This window comes from Aulonocara stuartgranti, assembly GCF_965226115.1.
Source record: "Aulonocara stuartgranti genome assembly, chromosome: 10".
Classification (NCBI taxonomy): domain Eukaryota; kingdom Metazoa; phylum Chordata; class Actinopteri; order Cichliformes; family Cichlidae; genus Aulonocara; species Aulonocara stuartgranti.
In genome coordinates, this window is record NC_138946.1 from 1,909,827 (window position 1) to 1,928,386 (window position 18,560).

Consider the following 18,560-nt stretch of genomic DNA (forward strand, 5'->3'; position numbering starts at 1 on the left):
TTCACCCAGTGAAGCAGTGGGCAGCCACCAGTGCAGCGCCCGGGGAGCAGTGTGAAGGGACGGTACCTTGCTCAGGGGTACCTCAGGGTAGCCGTTCAGTGGAGTCGAACCCCCGACCTTCCGATCATGGGGCCACCACTCTACCTACTGAGCTATCCCTGCCCCCAGTGTTTGTATATGTGTGCATGAGGGTGGGAATGCATGTGTGTGTCTGTGTGTGCCTGTTTGTCTGTGTCTATATGTCAGGTCGGGTCTTAGACTCCACCTCTCTGGGAACTCCCAGGCCCTCCAAGGCCTATCTCCCCTCACCACACTCTCTGCCGGTGACTGATGCCCTCAGGGGTCGGTGCATTGGTGGTTCTTGGTGTCCGGGGCTGGGCGCTCAGGTATGTACCGGCTCACTCCCGGTGGCTACTTGGCGCCTGTTGCTCGGTCAGGCCTCCTCCGGGGTGCAGGGGGCCCTCGGGCCTCTGGGCCTGCGGCTCGGTTCACTCTGGCACAGCTGGCTGCCGGCAGAGCCGGCGGGCACGCCAGTGCAGCCCCCTCTGGCTTCTGCTCGGTGGCTACTGGGTGACGCCTCGTCTGGGGATCCTCAGCCAGGAGGGTGGCCAGGAGGGTGGCACGGATGCCCCTCCGGTGGTCCTCCTTGGGCTCTTGCACTCTGGGGCCTCTGGATGTCTGGGGCCTGGATCTCCTCCATGCCTGCTTCATACCCTGGGGGCGGGGCTATGGCTCGCTACATCCTCTTGCAGACCATTACATGTGGAAACCATTTGAATACAAGCGCGCTGATCCACACAGGTGTGCACACGGGTGTTCACTGCTCGTAGACTTAAATTACACCTTTCTTGGCTGCTACTTCAAAGCACATTGTGCGCTGTCTGTCCTGCGTGCTGCACAACAACATTGAATATTTAGTATTTACTGCTGTTTACACTTAGCTAGATTAATGCGATGGTGTTGTGTTTAGTATGTTGCTTTGTTTTTTTTTTGCTTGTTTTCTATTCTTCTTCTCTCAACAGGTGATCCAGGAGATTTTTTTTCCTTTCTCACTGTCCCTCTCCCCTTCTGTTTTTCTTTTCCTTCCTCTTTCTTTCTCCCTTTCCTATCCCTCACTCATGTCTGTCCCGTCTGTAACATCTGAAAATAAAATATAATAAATAATAAAAACAAAGGTCGATCAAATGGACCAATACGGCAACGCCACGATGATCCATTTGGCAAAGTAAATCCATTGGGTCTCCTTGTTGGTCTTCAGACAACAATTCTGATGGCTAAAGAACCAAATGTATGGAAGCCCGTTTCCGCCACTAAATAAAAACAAAACAGCTAGTATCCATAACTCGAAATTTCGAGTTATTTTCTCAAAATTTCGACTTAATAACTCAAAATTTAAAGTTACTTTTCTCAGTTAGCTCTGCCAATCAAAAATATATGTGAATGAGGTCGCTTTCTTGTTACCCGGAAGCATATGGTGCAGAGGAACGCGCACTCAAAAACGGATCGCAACAAATTGGCGCTTTCGCGAGTACGTTTGCTGATAGTAACACCGTGTGATTCAGCTAATAACACAGGGATTTCATCATTTGTGAAGCCAGGCTGAAAACACTCAGCAATCTGTGCATTCACGACTGGATGTAATACCGGTAGCTTAGCTGTAGCATTTGTAGCTGAGGGCTTCAACTTCCGGGTAACGAGGAAATGACGTCATTCATGTAGATTACTGATTGGCAGCGCTAACTCGAAATTTTGAGTTACTTTTCTCAAAATTTTGAGTTAATAAATCGAAATTTCGAGAAAATAACTCGGAATTTTGAGTTATGGATCCTTTTTTTTTTTTTAGTGGCGGAAACGGGCTTCCATACAAATGGGACAGGCCAAAAAGACTGAACCCTTTGGCTACTAAATTTGGGTTATTGATGTCTGGATTAAGAAATCTGGGTTAATTGGTTGTAAGTGGGTCATTGTTGGGAAATGCTAAATGTTAAAGTGGGAAAAGCAAAATGAAAATAAAAAGAAAACGGGGTTTCAAATGGGAAGTTCATAATAATTAAAAGTTTTTGTCTGGGTGATGTGGAAGAAAGCTCGAGGAGTTGAAGAGATTTAACATGATAACTAAAATTATTTCATTTCTTAACACAGGTTTGCAAGCCCGGAGCAAGTTTACTTGAGAGGAGAATTGCTGAGGTTTTCTGAGAAATAATATGACTAACCTTTTTCTTTTAATTTCCTAGATGTGGTGAAGCAATTTCATTCTGTTTGACACATAAAATGTGTCAAAGGGGGAATTTTAGGTTTAATTTGAAAGAATGGATTGCATGATCAGGGTATGACTTTTTAGTGTGCTTGATAACTTAGCTACGGTAAAACTTACGCATAAATCATTGTTTTCATGTTTAAGCTTAAATGATTAAAAATAAAATGAATCCCATTTAGAAGATAAAATGCATGTGTTCATGAGAAGCTGAGTACCACACTGAAGGGGAAACTGTGGGACAGCAAGCTGAATGAAACATGCTTCTGTGAAAGAAGGGAAGATGCTTAAGATTGAAAATGTTTGATTTCTTTTTGATTTCTTCTACTAAAATAAGCGGTTATAATTATTTTCATACACACATGACAATAATGAAGGACTTAGAGTGCAGAGCGGTAAATGCAAACACGCTTACACACATTATAATAATTAGACTAATCCTGTAGATCAGAGAGTCCCAAACATGATATTCTGAGCCAACTTTAAATAGCTAAAAGAACAAGGAATGAATAAATTAGCTTATTGAGGCTTCGCAGAGCAGTGTTTGCCTTTTCTGTCCTTTACAGAAGGAGCAGATTCCAGAACCACAGCAAAAGCACGAAGGGGTTGGCGAGAATCCAGGAAGCACCAGACCGAACGGATCTGGCTAACAAAGGGGGACACAGTGATCTAAAAGAAGCATAGATCCCAGAGAATCGCCCGTCCCAGAAGATTAGTTGTTTAAATTGTAAAGAAGGTCGAAAGCTCGTTAGACAGAGGTTATGGTGTGAGCACAAAAGTAATCAAAAATTATGGGAGGATTAGCTTTAGTAATAGTTTGCATGATTTTTATGTTATGTCAATTGACCAAACACAGTGCTCATGCCTGATATAGTCTAGCCGTTAAAGGGGGAGTTCAGAGAACTAAAAGTTGTGTGCTGAGAAACTAGGAGTGCTTTGTAAAGAGGAAACGGGTTAACTCTAAAGAGACTGTTCCCATAGATTTACAAAAGTAATCTAGGACCTTTTACTAGGAAAAAGCTAATTATATCTGTTTGGATTTTACAGTGAGCAGTGAGGGAAGTCAGAAGCGGGATTAAACTATGATGCGGGGTGAAAATGGGGACAGCTCACAGCCAGGCGTAGACACGAGGTGCTGTCTTAGTGCTTGACTTATTTGTTTGATTTTTTGTTGTGGATAGAAGTAATTATGCCACAATATTACATGAACATTGAAGAACACAATTGGAAGAATGCATGACATTTATGTTGGGGTAATGGAAAGGGTTTATTTTGTCTATTATGGTTTCTCTCGCTACATTTTAGCAATTATTGTAAGTTGTTGTTGCTGTGTGCCGTGTATTAGCATGTTGGCAGTGCGTCTCATCAACAAGGCAGCGGACCCAGGGTCAGAAGGCCAGGGGCCATGATCCCGCTGAGGCAAAATGAGGAGGAAGATACCCTGGACAGGTTAATGAGGGAGTCAGTTAATTAGGTTAACTCATAAACTTATATGAGTTAAGTCTCTCTCTGTACTCAGAGACCAGTTTATACCATCAAAAATCTGTTTTCTGTATTATTTGCTTGCTTATTATGCACCAGTCTACCGGTGTATAAAAATGACCTCCGACAAGAAAGCCTAATTTCCGCTGTTCAATACTGAAGAAGTTTCAGCTTTTACAAATTCTGCCAAAATGCAAAATGCTTATCTCTGTCTCTAAAAATAAGTTTGTAACTCTGCTTTACTTTAGCAGCATCAGGTAATGTTTATCTGTTGATTCATGGTTTTCTTCTGTTTTTGTTCTACTGCAGAATATTTTTAAGGTGGTTATCTGCTATAAAAGAACAGGGCAGAAAAATCTCCTTCATGTTTTATCCTCAGTTAATTTGACACAAAGGCATCTGCTGTTATGCTTTCACCTCTGATGAAGTCTCACAAGTGTCAGCTTTGTTTTCATAGATAGATATAAAAATATGGATTTGTACTGATAAATGAAGAGAATTATAATCTTTCTGACTGTCTGAGTCAAAACTGGATCAAATCGAATCAAATCACCAGGTTGGGGCCTTGATAACCCTCTTGTCATGTTTACGCTGTGTGGCATAAAAACACAGTAGTCCAAATCCAAGAAGTTCAGGGGACTGACCTGGAGGTCAGCAGCACTGGTGTTCAACACACAGTTCAGGAGGCAAACCAAGGAGCCAACGGCTGTGACAGAGATGGAGCAGTTCTGGGGACTGACCTCATGAAAAGCGGCAGCGGCAACACAATTCAGGAGGCCGCTCATGGAAGCGAAGATCCTTGGTCAACAGATCTAGAGGGCAATGGTGGTGATGAAGGCTTTGGAACCAGAAGAGGGAGATGAAGGAATCAAAGGGCTTTGGTAGGCTTGGATGGTAACTGTCGTCGGTGCGGCTTGGTGGATGGATGTAGACGTGCAGGTTGCGCTGGAAGTGGATGTGACTGAACGCTCTTGGGTGGCTTGGCAGATGGCCGGTGTGCAGTACCAGACAAGGCAGGACAAGATGAGGCAGGCCAGATGCCGTGTAGCAGTTGCAGGTGGTTGAGCAGGTAGTTGCGGGATGGACTCTGCAGAGCGTCTGACGGGAACAGGTGGCTGAGCCTCCAGCAGGAACAGACGGTTGTGTGGGAGCTCTCCCGAGTCTCCAGCAGAGACAGACAGCCTGGAGTGACCCTGACCTCAGTTCTGACAACATCCAAAATGGAATTATCATCTTCCACAATGCAGGGAGACTTACATCTTTATATCTTTATTCTTTTTCTGGCAGTCTGTTGCAGATTTTCTGCGGTGCTTGGGATCACTACTGTGTTTGGGACCCAGTTTGATCCAAGCTTGAGCTGTGGTAAAGATCGCCTCACATTTGACTCTAGAAATGTTTGGTATACAGAAAAGTTCATGATGAACTCGCCAATCACAAGGTGCCCGGGTCCTGTTGTTAGGAGGTGGTGGGTAGGTGTATAGTTGTTTTTGGGTTTTGTTTCCCTTTTTGGCATAGGTAGGCGAGGCGGGGCTTGATGGCATTCCGGCACACCTGCGGCGCATTGGACGTCATCAGTGAGCGCTTTTATGGAGCTGAGTCACGGACGTCTGGTGTTGGAGTATTGTCGCTGTCACAAGTGGTAATGTGTTGGTGCCAGCTGAATCTGTTGATCCCACGCTATTGAGCTGCATGTTTTTTAGGATCCATCTTCTGCCTGCTTCTCCTTTGTTCTAGCCTGTCCCGCTGCCTGCTCGCCTGCCTAGTTTTCTTTGTGTTGGCTTCTTTGGATCCGTGACGGAGAGTTACTTCATACCAGTCTGTGACCACCGCTACAGCTGTAGTTCTGTGTTTCAAGTAAGCTCTCCAACTCTCCCCGTCCACTTTAGTTTAACTCTCGGCTATTGACGTTACTCGGTAAACTTTGTTTGTCCCTCGTTTTCAGGTAGCTCCGGTGCATCATCTGCCCACCCGCATACCTCGGCTCCGTCTCATCTCTTCAGCTCTGCTCTCCTTGCACATTTTTACCTGTCACTGTATATAGCCCCTTCCCTTGTAAATATTTCCCCATCATTGTATATAAATCTGCATCACTACTATCTTGTGCCCGTATGTGTTTCTGCCACTAAATCCATCCGTGTAAGTTCACCTGTGGCTGCAAAGCAAGTGCAAACGATTGATCATCCCTCCACTACCATGCTGACAGTTGGTGTGAGGCATTTGTGCTGATATGTAGGATTTGGTTTTACTTAAACAAGGCAAATAAATCCAATTCGCTATGTGTACTAAATACAAAAAATATTTATACTATGTGAAAAAGTATTCACAGTAAATTGTAAAGAAACGACTTTTCCCCCCTAGATAATTTTATACACTTACACTGTATTCCCAGTAAAAAAATATGTGAAATACAAGGAAGGAAAAAAGCCGCAACTACAGGATGGGCCATTTATATGGATACACCGTAATAACATGGGAATGGTTGGTGATATTAGTTACTGTCATGGTCTCCGCCCCTCGTCAGCTGACAGCCGTCAGGTGTTTTGTTTTTGTTTACCTTTCTCTCTCACCTCTGCTCTCCCTTTCTCTCTCGCCCTCTTCCATTCTCTCTTTCTCCTGCCGGGGCGGAGCTCAGTATGGGCTCCTGCCCCTGGCCTACGCACCTGGAGGTGATCAGCACATCTGTCGTTGATCATGAAAGATTGGAACCCTTCTTAAGAGGGCGAGTCTGCTCTACTCGTCGCTGGATCGTTGAGTCATCAGCGTCAGTCGTCCTGTATTTTGTAAAGTCAGTTTATGAGCATGTCTGAACCAGGAGACTAATGGTTTTTTTCTGCCTGTGCATAGATTGCCTCTGGACTTGTTCTTCCCCTGTGCCTGGCGACTGAACGGGAGCAAGAGAGATAAAGGAGAGGAGATGTGCTAGGACTGAATGGAAACTTTCCCTTCCTGGACTCCTGCCTCTTTCACTCCTGGACCCTGGAACCCCGGCCCCTTTTTCCTTTGACACTATTATGTGTATATATGAATTCCACTGTAGGAAACACTGTAAATAAATGCACCTTTTGAAGACACTAGTGGTCTGCGCGTGAGTCCGATCTACGAAACGTGACAGTTACGTTGAAACCAAGCACATCATTGTTTTTCTTGTGACATTACCAATAAGTTTGATGTGTCACATGGCCCTCTTCCCATTTAAAAATCAAAAGTTGTATCCAAGATGGTCGACTTCTAAATGGCCACCATGGTCACCGCCCATCTTGAGGAGTTTGCCCCCTCACATATACTAATGTGCCACAAACAGGACTTTAATATCACCAACCATTCCCATTTTATTACGGTGTATCCATATAAATGGCCCACCCTTTACTGTTGTGTTTGGTAAGAAAACATACTATCACCAGGCTCAAAACTCTATTATAAATTGCATTGAAAATGTGGACTGTCATGGCTTTAATTGGAGAAGCAGATTTTTGTATGTCAGCCACTCATATAACAGAAGCCTTCATTATTAACAAACAGTGCTAAAAGGCTATCATTGAAAATGATAAAGACAACAGGAAACATGTAAAAGCAGGTGGAGGCTGTAGCTTAGGTCAAATTTTTACAAGTCATCTTATTCTCATCTGTACTTTTAATATCAGTAATGTATTGTAATAACACCATGTCAGTGACACTGGGTTTTTGTTACACACTTTAATACTCTCTAGGTCTAGGTTTGCTCAATGTTATTTTCTTTTTTTTTTTCCAATAAATTAACTAAATATTTGACAAAAATCATGTTGAAAAAAAAGGAACCACAAGGGTTTGCCTTTGAAAATAGTGTTGCATTTCTACAGTGCTGGTAATAAATTATTCTTAATTATCTTGTGTCATCCTGCACGATTAATAATGCATGTGCAAATAAAACTTATTTTAATGGCCCAGTTTTCTTCTGTAGTAACTTTGCAAATAATTTTTGCATCTCTTTGGACTGTACACCATAAATAATGGGGTTGAGGCTTCCAGGGATGATGTGAAACAAAATGGAACAAAGTTTTCTGTAATCTGAGTACTGTGGAAAGCGATGCAACATAATGACAATCATTCCGCTCAACAGCATAATCAAGTAAACAACCAGGTGGGTGCTGCAGGTCTTCAATGCTTTACTGTTCAAAGACTTGTTCTTACTGGTTAGACAGACAATTGTTATACTAGCATATGTGAGAACAATGCTGCCTATAGAACCTGTAAACAGGACCACAGTGAAGGTGAGCCCATAGACATTATTAATGAACACATTTTCACAGGAAAGCTTAAAAAGAGAGGCATTGTCACAGTAAGGGTTTGTAATCAAAGTCCTGCATCGACTCAGTCGTACAGTCAGTCCAAGCAGAATCCCGACCAAAACAAAGGCCACTCCCCAGGCAAAAACCGTCAGCTTGATCACCATTTTGTTGGTCATTATGGAAGCATATCGCAGAGGATTACAAATGGCCACATATCTGTCAAATGCCATAATCATGAGCACAGTGTGACTCGTGGTACCAAACATATGTGTGGTAAAAGCTTGCACCACACATTCATAATAACTGATAAAGCGTTCAGATGGAGGCTTCAATATGTCTATCAACAATCGAGGTACCATGATAGAGTTTCCAAGAATATCATTAAAAGGCAGGTTGCAAAAAAGCATATACATAGGCTGGTGAAGGTTCTTGTCCATGAAAACTAAAACAACAATCCCTCCATTTGCTACTATTATAAACAGGTAGAAGAACAGCAGGAGAAGAAACAAAGCATATGTGGACTCTACTGAAATATTCAACCCTTCCAGCTGGAGTGTGAGGATGTTGTAGGTGTAGTTCTCCATCATCATGAAAGAACAAAATGGTAAGTAAGCCAATCAAGTTTGTGGTAGGAAAAACGTGTTTTGATTTCAGTTTTAAATGAGAGGTATCTACTCTGTCTTTTGTCTATTGTCTGCGCTTTCTTGTTCCTGGTAGTTCACAACTGGCAATGCCTACACAGAATGCGCTCTGCTGCAGTGTTATATGGGCATCATCTCAACCATGCAAACACTTAGCTTAAGCAATGTATGATGTCATACAATGAAGACAACAACAACTGTCAACAATCTGGGGAATAAAATTTGTGGGCAATGAAGTAATGTTTGTCTGCTCAAGCTTCACTTCTCACTGGTAGCACTTAGGCTACGTTCACACTGCAGGCAAAAGCGCATCAAATCCATTTTTTTTACCCTCTGTGACACATATCCCATCATGGTGTGACAGTGTGAACGGCACAAATCCGATATTTTCAAATCTGACCTGGGTCACTTTCGTATGTGGTGCTGAATCGATACATATCTGTTTTAGAAAGCGACTGCTGTTTGATGGTCACGTCGCATTAAATCCGTCTTTTACGTCACTGACAGAAGACAGACGCCAATTATCAGCGCCGGAGAAGATATCGCGAACGCTTCCTGTCCATCCAGTGTAGATGTCAGTGAAACTGTTGGGAAGACAACGTTGGAGAAACGTGAACATTTTATTTGTTCTGTATAATCTGCAGATTCTGACATATGATATATAATATGTCACTTTAAACTGTTCAAATAACCCTGAAAATTGTCTTTAATATAATGGCAAAACCTTCTTTAACTTAACTTTTGATACAAATTTTTTTTTATCTCTTTGGATTGCATACCATAAATGATGGGATTGAGGCTTCCAGGGATGATGTGATACAGGACAGCCACAATTTTTCTGCTCCCTGAGTACTCAGGAAAGCGATGCAGAGTGATTATGGACATACCACTGAACAAAAAAATCAGATATACAACCAGGTGAGTGCTGCAGGTCTTCAAGGCTTTATTGTTCAAGGACTTGTTCTTAGTGGTTAGACACACCACAGTAATCTTAGTATAGGTAAGAACCATGCTACTGATAGAACCTGTGAACAAAAGCACAGTGAAAGTGAGGCCATAGACATTGTTAATGAACACATCCTCACAGGACAGGTTAAACAGTGCAGCATTGTCACAATAGGGGCTTTTGATCAGAGTTCTGCATCGGCCCGGTCTCAAGGTCAGACCAAGCAGAATCCCAACCAAAACAAAGGCCACCCCCCAGGCAGAAACTGTCAGCTTCATCAACATCTTATTTGTCATTACTGCAGCATAACGCAGAGGATTACAGATGGCTACATATCTGTCAAAGGCCATTATCATAAGCACTGTGTGAGCTGTGGTACTAAACATTTGTGTGGTGAAAGCTTGGACCACACATTCATAATAACTGATGAGGCGCTCAGACATGTCTACAAGCAAACGAGGGATCATGATAGAGTTTCCAAATAAATCATTAATGGACAGATTACAAAAAAGGATATACATGGGCTGGTGAAGACTCTTGTCAACAAAAACCAAAACAGCAATGCCCACATTTGCAACAATTAGAAACAAGTAGGAGAAAAAAGAAAAAGAAACACAGCATATGTGGCTTCCTGTGGGACATTTAAACCCTCCAGCTGTATTGTGAAGATGTTGTTTGTATTTTGCATGGACCTGAAAGAACAAGACAATTTCAAAGGCATTTCAAAAGCAATCCAGTAACTATCTAAAACATTAAATAAAGCTTTCACGCATGACATTCCCACATCTGTAAACAAGAGCTTATATCACAAAAAAAGACAGAGATCAGATACTTGTTAGTCCTGACAATCCTCAACTCCTGAAGTTGAAGTGTTGGACTGTTGTACATATAGTTCTCCATCTTGTCTGAAGTAAAAGCAGAAGGAGGGAAAAAGATTAACTAAAATTGAAATGTAATAAATTAAACATCAAATATTAGCAGTGAGGCAAACTTTTTTCAAAAGTCACACATTGTAAAATATTAATCTAGTATCCACCAGCAAATGGAGGACAAACACTATGATAAATATTTGTTCAAGGGAGAAAAATAAACTGAAAAGGACCCACAGAATAATGTTTTCTGAATGATCATACAAGATAATTTGTTATCATCTGAAGGCAAGAAGCAAACTGTTAATGATCACTTGAAATGCATCAGTTCATGTGCTTCTTGTTTCTCTGCACAGCTTTATCTTGTGCAGTGGTTGGACATGGGTGTCCACTGGGAAACTTTAATCCACCTCAGGATTAATGGTAAATAGTCATCAACACTCTATAAAAAAAATTAGGGGGAGAAAGAGTATTTCATATACTTTGTATTGAAAAAACAAGATGGTGCCAGTGTGCACAGCAGGCCGTCCTCGTCTCTGTTTCCGATCTTTCTTTTTTGATTGTTGTGTATTATTCGTCCTTCTTTTGGTAATATTCCTCTCTGATGTCAATGCCCATGCTGGAACTTAAGAGATGCTACTTTGCTTCATATATACCCGTCCACTGGTGCACTGCCTCTACCTTCCCTGCCTAAGAGGCACTATAGAAAGCGAAGCAAACTGTTAGGATGCCTGGGTCGTTGACCCAGGACTTTTGAGTTTATTATATTATTTGATTTATTAATACTTTATTTATCCAGGTAAAAAAAAATCTCATTGAGATTAAAAATCTTATTTCCAAGAGAGACCTGGCATCATGGCAACAAAAGTCACATACCACATAGGTATATAACATTTAAAACAAATACAATATCCCATACCAACATGTGTAAAATATACAATAACAGATCAAATTAAGAGTACATTAAAAACAATCACACTGAGTAAAAGAGCTGTTCTCTTGTTCCTTTAAGACAGACTTAAACTCTCCCAAGGTAACCAATTCTGATAATTTCAGTTCCTTCTGCAGATTATTCCAGGAAGCAGGGGCAGCGTATTTAAAAGCCCTTTTCCCCAATTCTGTTCTGATTTTTGGGACAATCAATTGAATGATTTTGTTCGAATGAAGGTTGTATTGGTTGTGGTTTTTACACATATAAACACATAAATAAGATGGAATCAGCCCAAGGAGAGATTTATAGATAAAGATCAACCAATGGGAGAGTCTGCGAATATGCAAAGATGGACATTTAGCAGCAGCATACAAAGAACAATGATGTACATGATTTCCATAGCCAGTAATAAAATGTAAAGCACAATGGTACACAGTATCCAACCTCTTTAGGTAGTGGGCAGGTGCATTCATAAAAAGCAGGTCACCATAATCCAATAAAATAAAACAATTCCCCAACAGCTCGTATCAGAACAAATGACCAGACATCCTCCAGCTTCTATCTCCTGAGGGGCACCAGACAGGGATGCCCACTCTCCCCTTCACTTTTTGCAATTTTTATCGAACCTCTAGCAGCAGCATTTAGACAGGCTACAACAATTAAGGGCATAAAATGTAAGAGCATAGAACATAAAATCAGTCTCTATGCAGATGATGTGTTGCTTTTTCTGCAAAACACACAAACCAACCTCTCTGAGGTAATTACTCTAATAAACTGGTTTTCAAGAGTTTCAGATTATTCAATTAACTGGCCAAAATCTACAGTTCTCCCCATTAACTGCTCCTTCCATAATTCTTCCTCTGCCCCACTGCAATCCGGAAATATTAAATATTTAGGTATTAATGTCTCTCCTAAGCTTTCAGACTTAACTAAATTAAACCACATCCCACTTCTAAAGAAAGTAGAAGGCGATCTGACTAGATGGAAATCTTTACCCATATCACTCATGGGAAGGGTCGCCACTATAAAAATGATGATCTTGCCAAAAATGAATTACTTATTTTTGATGATCCCTAACAAACCATCACAAGATTGGTTCAGATCTCTGGATTCATATATTTCCAAATTCCTTTGGAAAGATAAACCCCCGCGTATCAGCTTAAAAACGCTACAAAGAACCAAGGATAGAGGAGGATTAGATCTGCCTAATTTTCACCAATACTTATTAGCCAACAGGCTTCAGTTAATCTCAGAATGGTCAAAACATACCTTCTTAGATGAGCCCTGGCTAGATGTTGAACAGGCACTATGCAAGGATCTAGAGATTTCAGACCTACCATTTATTAGCTCAAACATCAAAAGACATGAATGCTTTAAAAGTATCAACATCAGCTTCTCTCTGACAGCATGGTGGGAGTCTTCATTAATCCCATGTAAACGTACACCTATCTGGAATAACCCTGACATATTACAAAACAATAATATGATTAATTTTCCAGAATGGAGTTGTAAAGGAATTAAATACTTAGAACATATATTAGAGGGAACAGAATTTATTCCATTTGACAGACTAGTTGCACAATATGGGATCAACAAGATAAGATTTTTAGAATATCAACAAATTAAATCCATAGTAAAAAAGAAATTTAACCTCAGTCAAGTTGAATTACAAACACCACCAAGTGCGGCACATTTCCTTACTCTTAAATCCCCCAAATTATTATCTAAAATATACAGAACACTTTCTAAATTAGATGAATCAATATCCCTTCCTATTGCAAAGTGGGAAGCAGATTTATCAGTCAGCTTAAACCAAAACTTCTGGTCTCAGGTATGCTTAAAAACCTTTAAATTGATTAAAAATCCCAGTCTGCAATTAATACAATACAAAATACTACATAGAGTGCACTATACAGGTCATCGGATGTTCAAGATGGGCTTTACATCTTCCAACAACTGCTCACACTGTCAAGGCAATACACCAGACAGGCGACTAGAGGATCATCAGGGGGTCCTTTTGTCCCTCTGTGGGGGGTCACTCCCACTAGGTTTATATCTGGGACTCTCCACCATTTGACCTTAGAACTGAAGAAGCTTCTCGGATGAGAGGTGAAACGTCTTCAAGCAACTTAAAGAAGTCCAGACGCTTTTCTTTGCAAGCTCCTTTGAATACACCAGACAATTATATCCACGCTCTTTGGTTCTGTCCACCAGTTCAGAAGTTTTGGCGCGAGATATGTGAAGACTTATCAAAGTGTCTGAAATGTAACATTCCAACTTCCCCCTTAGTGTGTTTGTTGGGCAGCTTAGATAATGTCACTTCAGAAAAGAATATCGCCCATATGGTTTTCACTGCCCTATGCATAGCCAAGAAAACAGTCCTCATGAACTGGAAAAATAAAAACAATCTTAATTCTAACCAATATAGAAATTATCTATTAGATTACATTAGTCTTGATACAGCCTCTGCCACCACATCAGATCAATTGCTCTGGGCTCCTTTGATCAGCTCCATCACCTAGTGGGGGTGGGGGGGGTCATAGTTTGGTCCCGCCTTCACTGTTGTGACTGGTGTGGGGGTAGGGACAGGCTTAGGGCGTCGGGGGGTTCCCCGGAGGCATCTTCCTTGGGGGGCTCAACCCGGGGTAGCGGTCATGTCCGGGTGGGGGCTCTTTTGGCTCTTGGGTGACTGTTTCCTCGTGGCTGCGTGCAGCGGGGCTAGGGGAGGGTCTGTGCTGACGGACGTGGGTTACTGACCTGGTAGCCTGGCTGCCCCTGGGTGGGTCCGGGATGGGCGTGAGGTTCTGGGGGCGCTCCGTCTCTGGGCTGGGGCCCCGGCCGGGCCTCGGGGCCTTGGGTCCTGGTTTGTGTGTTGCCGGGGTTGTGGGCGGGTGGGTGCATGGGGGCCCATCCCTGGCGCAGGGTGCCGCCGGTGCGTCGAGCCGCCTGGGGGGCTCTTCAACTGGTGGGGGAGATTGTCACATCTTGCAGGAGCTTTCCTCTCCTCAGGAGCTCTCTCTGCAGGAGGGGGAGATACAGGAGAGGTGGAGGAAGATCTCAGCCTGGGCGTCTATTGTCTCATGTAGTCTGGAAGATGAGTGGATGGTGGGGTGGGTGCAGTTTTCTCTGTGGTGGGGTTGGGTGGACTGTCCCGGGCTCTGTGGGGCCGGGGGGCGCTGCTGCGCTGGGTGCTGAGTGCCTACTGGGGTCAGCGGGGGAGCTGACCCCAGGGAGGGGTCACCTGCCCCTCCCTTCCTTCCCTCCCCATCTCCAGCTGCCTCCCTCTTCCCGCTCCACCACAACCACCCACACATGCAGGGCCTTGGAGTGGGGGTATGTCACCAGGGTGCAGAGGAGGCTACCCCCCCCCCCCCCCCCCTGTCCCCTTCTGGCTGCCTCTGCCTCAATTTTATCCCACAACTTAGACATTCACATTACTCACACTCTCATTACGCATACATATAGGATCTTGGGGGTGGGCACGATACACGGAGTCCAAATTACCATCAGGGTGTACACTTCACCCCTGGCGTCGTTGCCCACCTCTCAATTTTAAATACACGTAGACATTGAGGGCTATCAGGAGGGACCATGCGCTTACCTGCTCCTCTCTGGCAGGTAGCTCCATGCCCTCCTGGGTTTTAATTGCACCTTAGAACACACATGCATCAACACTACAATGAGCGGGTGGAGGGAGGTTTGGAGTCTTCTCTCACCCCCGTTCTCTGCGGCCTGCTGGAGCGGGGCGGGCTAAGAGGAGTTGGCCGTCCGACTGCGGTCTGGAGTGTGGGGCCTCCCTGCTGCTGCGGTGTCGGGGCGGTCTGCCTCTCCCCACCGCAGGGAAAAGGGTAACACCACCTGGGTCTGGGTGCAGTTCCCCCCTCCAGGGGCAAGGGTACCTAGACCCGGTTCGTAGAGTACGCCTGGGGAGTGTGATCGTGTGAACAGCGTCTCTTTATGTCTGTCTCCACGTTGGTTGAGTGTGGAGTGAGTGCATATGAGAGCATGAGGGTGGGGATGGATGTTTGTGTCTGTGTGTGCCTGTATGTCTGTGTCTATATGTCAGGTTGGGTATCAGACGCCACCTCTCTGGGGACATCTCAGGCCCTCCAAGGTTTGGAGGCCTATCTCCACCCACCACCACTTCCCCTGCCAGTGGCGGACTCCCTCAGGTGTCGGTGCGTTGGTGGTTCTTTGTGTCTGGGGGTGGGCGTCCGGGTACACACCGGCTCACTCCTTGGCGGCCGCTTATCGGGGCCTGGAGCCTGGGGCTCGCTCGGGCCACTTCGGAGGTGGGGTGCCCCCGGCCTCTCGGCCTGGGGCTCGGTCACTCAGGCACAGCTGGCTGCCGGCGGAGCTCACGGGCGCATCACTGCAACTCCCCCTGGCTTCTGCTCCGCGGCTGCTGAGTGAGCCCTCATCTGGGACTCTCCTCAGCTCTTACTGGAACAGTGGCGCGGATGCCCCTCTGTTGGTCTTCCTTGGTCTCTTGTGTTCTGGGGGCCTCTGGATGTCTGGAGTTTTGATCTCCTCCATACCTGCTTCATGCCCTGGAGGACGGGGCTGTGGCTCCCCACACTCCCTAGCAGATCGTTACATGGAGAAACCTTTGGAATGCAAGCATGCTGATCCACACAGGTATGCACACAGGTGTACACACGGGTATTCACAGACGCGGACTACAGCTTTCTTGGCTGATGCCTCAAAGCACATTGTGCGCTGTCTATCTTGCGTGCTGCACAATATCGTTTATTATTTAGTATCTAGTGATATCTACTGCTAGCTAGTTTATTGTGATGGTGCCGTTTTTTTTATTATGTTGCTCTTTGTTGTTTGCTTTCTCTTCTGTTTTTTTTCTCCATACAGGTGACCCAGGTGTTTTTGTTTTTTTTTCCTTTCTTCCCCCCCTTCTCACCGTCTCTTCTCCCCTTTGGTCTTCTTTCTCTCCCTCTCTTTCTTTCATTCTTTCTCCCTGTCCTATCCCCCAGTCATGTCTGTCCCGTTTGTAGCAACTGAAAATAAAATACATTCATAATTATAATAAAGGTCAATCAAATGGACCAATATGGCAAGGCCATGATGATCCATCCATCCATCCATCCATCCATTCGCTTCCGCTTATCCTTTTCAGGGTCGCGGGGGGCGCTGGAGCCTATCCCAGCTGTCATAGGGCGAGAGGCGGGGTACACCCTGGACAGGTCGCCAGTCTGTCGCAGGGCCAACACACAGGGACAGACAACCATTCGCACTCACATTCATTCGCACAGTCACACCTAGTGACAATTTGGATTATCCAATTAACCTATCCCCACAAGCTGCATGTCTTTGGACGGTGGGAGGAAGCCGGAGTACCCGGAGGGAACCCACACAAACACGGGGAGAACATGCAAACTCCACACAGAAAGACCCCGGCCTGATGTTGGAATGTTGGCAGCACGGTGGCACGGTGGTTAGCACTGTTGCCGCACAGCAAGAAGGTCCTGAGTTCAATTCCAACATCAGGCCATGATGATCCACTTGGTAAAATAAATCCGCTTGGCATCTTTCTTGGCCTTAAGACAACAATTCTGATGGCTAAAGATCCAAACGGGACACAAAAAAAAAAAAAAAAATCCAATAAAGGTAAAAAGGTTGCACGAATCAAATGTCTTCTTACTTGGAGGGAGAAACAGGATTGGTTTCTAAAAAAGTAACCTAGTTTTAGTTTTAACTTCGACACAAGCCTTTGAATGTGAGTCTTAAATGACAAATTCTGATCTATAATGATCCCTAGATACTTGTAAGATGTGACCATTTCAATTTCAGATCCTTGAATTGTTTTAATCTTAGGAGACATAGCTAACAACTCTTTGCCATTTGAGAATAACATTAACTTGGATTTCTCTGGATTTAACACCAACTTAAGTTGAGTTAAATGGGACTGAACGACATCAAAGGCAGACTGCAGAAATTGCAGGGTTTGTGCTACTGAAGGGGATGAACAATAGATAATTGTATCATCTGCATAAAGATGAAATGCTGCATTTGACAAATTATCACAAAGGTCTTTTATGTAAAGAGAAAATAGCAATGGTCCTAATACGGAGCCCTGCGGAACTCCTTTGGATACTGGGAGAAAAGAGGAAGAAGACCCAGCAGCACGGACACACTGTTTTCTTCTGACAAGTAATTTGAAAACCAACTTACATCATTTACAGATAGACCAATATTGTTTAGTCTATTTAATAAAATAGCATGGTCAACTGTATCAACAGCCTTTGACAAGTCAAGAAAAAGAGCAGCACAGTATTTTTTGCAGTCCATTGAATCAACAATGTCATTAACTACTTTAATAGCAGCAGTTATTGTGCTGTGTTGTTTTCTGAATCCTGACTGATGTTGGGAAAGAACTGAATTTTTGTCCAAAAAGTCTTTCAGTTGTTCACTAATGAACTTTTCTAGAACTTTTGCTAGAACACACAATTTAGTTAAACAACTCCTTGGTGGCAGAGCCCCTGGTGTTGATGAGGTCCGCCCCGAGTTCCTGAAGGCTCTGGAAGTTGTAGGGCTGTCCTGGTTGACACGCCTCTGCAATGTTGCGTGGAGATCAGGGGCAGTACCTGTGGACTGGCAGACCGGGGTGGTGGTCCCCATCTTTTTTTTTTTTTTTTTTTTTTTTTTAATGGGAAGTTCTTTATTCATTTTTTTTTTTTTTTTTTGTTTTTTTGCCTGTCCCGTTTGGCTCTTTTGCCATCAGAATTGTTGTCTAAAGGCAAAGAAAGATGCCCAACGGATTTACTTTACCAAACTGACCATCCCAGCCTTGCCGTAATGGTCCATTTGATTCACCTTTTATTGTTTATTTTATTTTCACTTACTGAATACGGGACAGACTTGACTGGGGGAAAGAAGGGGAGAAAGAAAGAGGGAAAGAGAAACAGCTGAGAAGAGGGACGGGGAGAAGGGCAAAAGACAAAAACCAACAGAACGGGCAGAGAAAAAAAATGCATATATCAATCACCTGGATCACCTGCTGAGAAAGAAAAAAGAAAGCAAGCAGAAGAGAACAAGAGTAATAGAATAAACAACATCACAATGATATATGGGAATATGACAGTAAATACTAAATGTTAAACATTATTGTGCAGCACATAAGATCAACAGAACACAGTGTGCTTTGAGGTAGGAGCCAA

At 43.7% G+C, this 18,560-nt stretch overlaps 2 protein-coding genes and 2 long non-coding RNA genes across 4 annotated transcripts in view; 1 reads left to right on the top strand and 3 right to left on the bottom strand.

The window, feature by feature from the left end:
* The first annotated feature begins 3,119 nt into the window (after positions 1–3,119).
* LOC309714982 lies at positions 3,120–6,834 on the top strand. The gene is made up of 4 exons (XR_014279115.1): positions 3,120–5,375; positions 5,471–5,590; positions 5,679–6,497; positions 6,581–6,834. It is a non-coding gene; the product is annotated as an uncharacterized lncRNA (long non-coding RNA).
* Positions 6,835–7,643: 809 nt separating this feature from the next.
* On the bottom strand, positions 7,644–8,599 carry LOC309715245 (olfactory receptor 8G17-like; the record flags this gene model as incomplete). The annotated part of the gene is made up of 1 exon (XM_082548222.1): positions 7,644–8,599. The coding sequence occupies exon 1, from the start codon at positions 8,589–8,591 to the stop codon at positions 7,644–7,646; it is 948 nt and encodes a 315-aa protein (XP_082404348.1). The 5' UTR covers positions 8,592–8,599.
* A 728-nt stretch (positions 8,600–9,327) lies between these two features.
* Positions 9,328–10,488, bottom strand: LOC309715612 (olfactory receptor 8G17-like; the record flags this gene model as incomplete). The annotated part of the gene is given in 3 exon segments (XM_082548855.1): positions 9,328–10,189; positions 10,192–10,280; positions 10,421–10,488. Coding segments are annotated over 3 exon segments (975 nt in total). The 3' UTR covers positions 9,328–9,371.
* A 1,415-nt stretch (positions 10,489–11,903) lies between these two features.
* The window catches only part of LOC309715298, a 94,754-nt gene continuing 88,097 nt past the window's right edge, over positions 11,904–18,560 (bottom strand). Inside the window, exon 4 of the long non-coding RNA XR_014279176.1 lies at positions 11,904–13,282. This is a non-coding gene — a long non-coding RNA (uncharacterized lncRNA). The remainder of the gene's footprint in view (positions 13,283–18,560) is intronic.